This window comes from Penaeus japonicus, unplaced genomic scaffold, assembly GCF_977035675.1.
Source record: "Penaeus japonicus unplaced genomic scaffold, GWHDUDI00000001_assembly GWHDUDI00000014, whole genome shotgun sequence".
Classification (NCBI taxonomy): Eukaryota; Metazoa; Arthropoda; class Malacostraca; order Decapoda; family Penaeidae; genus Penaeus; species Penaeus japonicus.
The window spans coordinates 34003433-34008432 of record NW_028234416.1 but is presented as its reverse complement, the minus strand read 5'-3'; the positions used below and the strand labels follow the sequence as shown (position 1 = coordinate 34008432).

Genomic DNA, 5000 nt, shown 5'->3' with positions numbered 1-5000 from the left:
ACACCCTCGAGTCCTGTTAATTAGATATAATTATGATTCATGCTACAAGTTAGATGCATAACTAAATACAAACAGTACGAGTCAAAGGCATAGTCCTGTTGTTGAAATGCGAGTAAATTCAGAATCCACGGAGGACATGCAAATGTTTTTTTCTTCTCGCTTAACAGATATTTATAGGGTTGGGGAAAAAAGGATGAGATTGACTAGATAGAACGACCGGAAAGTTTGTTAGTGCGGCCGGAATCTTAAGGCCTGCTAGTAAAATATATCCATTACGTCATTGGCTGAAAGTTTAAAGGATCGCCTTTACCTGAGAAGTGTTTGTAACACTGGAAAGCAACTCGTTTTCCCGCGTTCTGTTTCTAGTGTACGAGCTTGGAACTTTTTTTTTTTTTTTAATTCTATTACTTAGAGTATTTCGCTACAGAGGATATAGTCAGGAAGGCTTTCTTTCATAGTCGGTGTGATTACGCAATTCGAAGCACTATTGTTCCCTTTCCGAGATACGTTGTAAAGAGGAGGAACATACAAATGGATGTAGACGAAAAATGGTGCTCCCTGTGCAAGTGCAAGTTTTCTGTGCAATACCGTCCAAGCCATGGCGCTCATCCGGTGGCAAGTCGGAACAGAAGCGAGAGGAAGAGGAAGAGGAGGAGGAAAAATCACGAATAATGAAAGGAGGGAAGTATGTGAAAAAGGAGAGAAGGAGGGGAATGGGAGGGGAGGGAGATAAGAGGAATATATAGGATTTGGAAGAATGCGAGCATCAGAGATCAAGCGAGGAAAACAAAGAGAGTGGATAACACAGAGAGATAAGAGAAATAAACTGTGTGTGTGTGTGTGTGTGTGTGTGTTATAGCAGTTGATATCGTGTGAACACAGAGACAGGAAAATAAGAATAATGTTTGTTCCGAGAATACAGAAGGCAACTAGAGAATACATAATGTATATTTGTTTTATCTGAAACCTGCTTTGAGTGTAACAGTGACATATTCCAGAAAGGAAGACTGTTTTCTAGAGTCATACAGTATTTTTATTATTATCATTATTATTATTGTTGTTATTATCATTATTATTTTTATTATTATCATTATTATTATTATTGTTATCATTATTATTATCATTATTGTTATTATTATTATCATTATTATCATTATTATTATCATTATTATTATTGTTGTTGTTATCATTATTATTATTATTGTTATCATTATCATTAATACTATTATTATTATTATCCTTACTATCGTTGTTATTACCATCATTTGTATTACTGCCTAGCGAAGTTGTGACGAAGTTATTAATATTAATGAACATTTTGGAATGAATTAGTCACGTTTATATATACTAGTTCTAGCAAATAAGTTTAGAAGTCTTTCCGAAAGGTATTATCCAAAATGCAGAAGAAAAAAAATATGTGGTGTGAATCGAAGAAGAAAAATGCAGATATATCGTGGCATGATCGTCAGGCAAAACTCGTGGTAATATTTCGTCATGCAGAGCAGAACAACACGCCAACTTAAAGCTTCTTTAGTGAACTATCTCTAACCTTCATTTCCCACCTAAAGAAAAAAAAATGTGTTTATACTTGTATATATATATGTGTGTGTGTGTGTGTGTATGTGTGTGTGCATATATATATATATATATATATATATATATATATATATATATATATATATATATATATATATATATATATTGTATATATAAAGAACATATATTAAAGAGATAGAGAGAGAGAGAGAGATCAAGATATCTATAATATAGAGAAATAATATAGAGATATAAAAGAGAGACCAAAGAGAGAGATATATTATAATATATATATATATATAGACCTAATATATATATAGATATATGAGAGAGTAGAAGAGATATATAGAAAGATAATATAAAAAGAGACCAAGAAATATATATTGAGAGAAAGAGAGAGAGAGAGAGAGAGAGAGAGAGGAAAGAGAGAGAGAGAGAGAGAGAGAGAGAGAGAGAGAGAGAGAGAGAGAGAGAGAGAGAGAGAGAAAGACCAAGAAAGAGAGAGAGAGAGAGAGAGAGAGAGAAAGAAAGAGAGAGAAAAAAAAATAGAGAAAGAAAGACCAAGAAAGAGAAAGAGAGAGAGCAAGAAAGAAAGAGAGAGAAAAAAAAAGAAAAACAAGAAAGAGCGAGGACAGACACACACCCAGACACAAGGACACCCAGATCTAATATACCATGTCTCAGATGACAAATATTTCATCCCGACGCTGTTTCGAGAGGCACTGTGATCTCGCTTGTGATCTCCGCTCCGGCCAGAGGAGAGGTGAAGTGCCGTGTCATTTGCGGTATCTTGGACGTCAGTCAGTTAGGAATTTATAATTACACGGGGAGATAGTGTGAAGGGGGAAACGAGGGAATGCTTTTCTCATTTATAGAGTGTGTATGGATGTGTGTGTGGGTCGGTGGGGGTGGGGTGGGGGGGTTGTGTGTGTTTGTGTGGGGGGGGTCTGTGTGTGTGTGGGGGGGGGGGGTTGTGTGTGTTTGTGTGTGTGTGTTTGTGTGTGTGTGTGCACTGTATGAATTAATCGATTTATAAATTCTTATTTCTCATACTTATGCTCGGCCGTGATTTATATTGCAACTATGAAGTTGGTTCTTACTTACAAGGTGTGCGCGAATTTGTGTGTATGCGCGAAGTACATAGGTATGCACGCATATCTATTTATATATACGGACATTAAAACATCATTTCTGTATATAAGATATTCACACTGTCTATCAAACACTGATGCATTTACCTTTCTCTCAAGATAAGAAAAGAGAAATCAAAAACGTTTTTTTTTTTTCCAACTGGAAGGAATTTCCATTCAGTGGCACAAAACTCCGAGACTGTAAACACACGTGTTTATTGAAGGAATCGAAGCCATTTCAACATCAGCTGATGTCTCTCCCTCTCTTTCGAACGGTCTTTTTTTATGTGGACGTCCCTCTGCCTCTTATTAAAACATGAAAATGACACCAGCTGTTGTCTCCTGGCACGCTGCAAAGTGCCGTGTCTGCAGATTGCTTCTCTATGCAAATATACACGTTTTTTTTTTAATGTTTTATGTTTTCGGACTTGATTTGAGAATCAGTCTTTGAGAATCAGTCTTTGAGAATCAGTCTTTGAGAATCAGTCTTTGAGAATCAGTCTTTGAGAATCAGTCTTTGAGAATCAGTCTGACGTTCTATCAGAGCTTATTCTCCTCCTCTCTCGACTTGAAGTGCTGGCAAAGTCCCCATTTAACTTCGTAGTTGAGATTCCTCCAAGGATTAATCTCTGGGAACCTCCAGGGGCGTGGCTGTGGGCGGGGCGTGTTTACTTGTAACATTTCTGAAGGTTGTGTTGAACCGAATCTTAAATCAAAAGTTTTGGGAGCTTTTTTTATATGTGGTAAAGTCCGGTTTGGTGACGAGGGATGATGAAAAAAAAAAACAAAAAAAAAACTGGAGTTCCGTGCAATAATTTCGGGGAAATATTTTATATCAGAGATGATTTATGAGAGTTACGATGAAAGCGAGGATTAAAAAAGAAAAAAAAAAAAAAGTCTCTTTTTTTTTTTCTTTTCGTATGTGGAACAACTATTACCAACCATTGCAAGGCGAGACTGCATGGGCGTCGTGGTGGAATGCCATCCAAGAGAAATAATTATATCATAACATGTAAATAAATAAACAATTGAGGTCCTACGGTGTCTAATTAGCTGACACGACTGATTAGACAATGACACATATGCAGCTGGATTATAGCCAAGAGAGTATTTAGAATGAATATATAGGTGTGCGTGTGTGTGTGTGTGTGTGTGTATGTATATGTATATGTATATGTATATGTATATGTATATATATATATATATATATATATATATATATATATATATATATATATATGTGTGTGTGTGTGTGTGTGTGTGTGTGTGTGTGTGTGTGTGTGTGTGTGTGTGTGTGTGTGTGTGTGTGTGTGCAGAATTTTAAATAGAATTTTAGAATAAATAAATAAAACTCTGAAATTCCCCTGGCATAGATCCCGACTTCCAATTCCAACCTTTCCCTTCCAGACTTCGCAGCCATGACAGCGCCCATGTGAATGGTGTCGGGCAAGGACCCCGACAGCGCGAGCGGGCGGTGGGCGGCAAGCGGAAGTAGAGACTGCCAGTGGTGGGCGCGGGCGCGGGCGTGGTTGTCGGTGCGTGGATTGCGTCTTCTGATCATCATGGCAGTCAATGTGCTGATGCCACTGCTCATCCCGCTGGGAGAACAGATCACGAACGGTAAGTTAAAGGTGTGGACTGGAGTCCTGCTTGATCAGTCGAAGATGAAGTCATTCGAAGTCAGCTTCCTCGATCATGATTTGTTGCAGAAATCAAGGGTGGATGAAAAATGAAAAAAAAAATCAAAATCATCTTCGAAGATAGTCAGTTCTTAGGTCAACTAATCCGCTTATGCTTGTTCTCAAGGGTGGATGAAAAATCTGATCGAATTCAACTCCCTCGCTCAATATTTGTTGCAAAAATCAAGGGTGGATGAAAAATCTAATCGAATTCAACTCCCTCGCTCAATATTTGTTGCAAAAAATCAAGAGTGGGTGGGAAAGAAATCGTCTTTGAAGTCACCTTAGAATAGATCAGTCTAGTTCTCATCTTTACGTAATAGACTTAGAAGTATCTTCGCTGTTATCAAAGGCCTTTACCATAAGTCTCCCAAATTTACTCTCGTTCTCACTGGTGGGCGCGGGAGAAGTGGGGAGGGGGAGGGGGGAGGGGGGAGGGTGAACAGCGAGTTAAGGCCTCTTGAAAAAAAAAGAAAAAAAAATAGAGCCAATTTCATGCCGACAAAGAACCCACAAAGTTTAAAATAGTTTAGTTAGAACTCAAACGTCTGCAGCCTTCCTCATTCTCGCATTTCATGATCTCAAAGCTGATTTCTTGCCCACGACGACTCTTACACGCAATGCCCCCCCCACCCCCCACCCCCCACCCCCCAAA

General features: G+C 38.1%; 1 protein-coding gene across 1 annotated transcript in view; it reads left to right on the top strand.

The window, feature by feature from the left end:
• The window catches only part of LOC122243645 (putative neural-cadherin 2), a 186808-nt gene that overhangs the window by 114539 nt on the left and 67269 nt on the right, over positions 1-5000 (top strand). Inside the window, exon 3 of the mRNA XM_086543741.1 lies at positions 4074-4286. Within this exon, the coding sequence (XP_086399867.1) occupies positions 4103-4286 (184 nt within the window). The 5' untranslated portion in view covers positions 4074-4102. The remainder of the gene's footprint in view (positions 1-4073; positions 4287-5000) is intronic.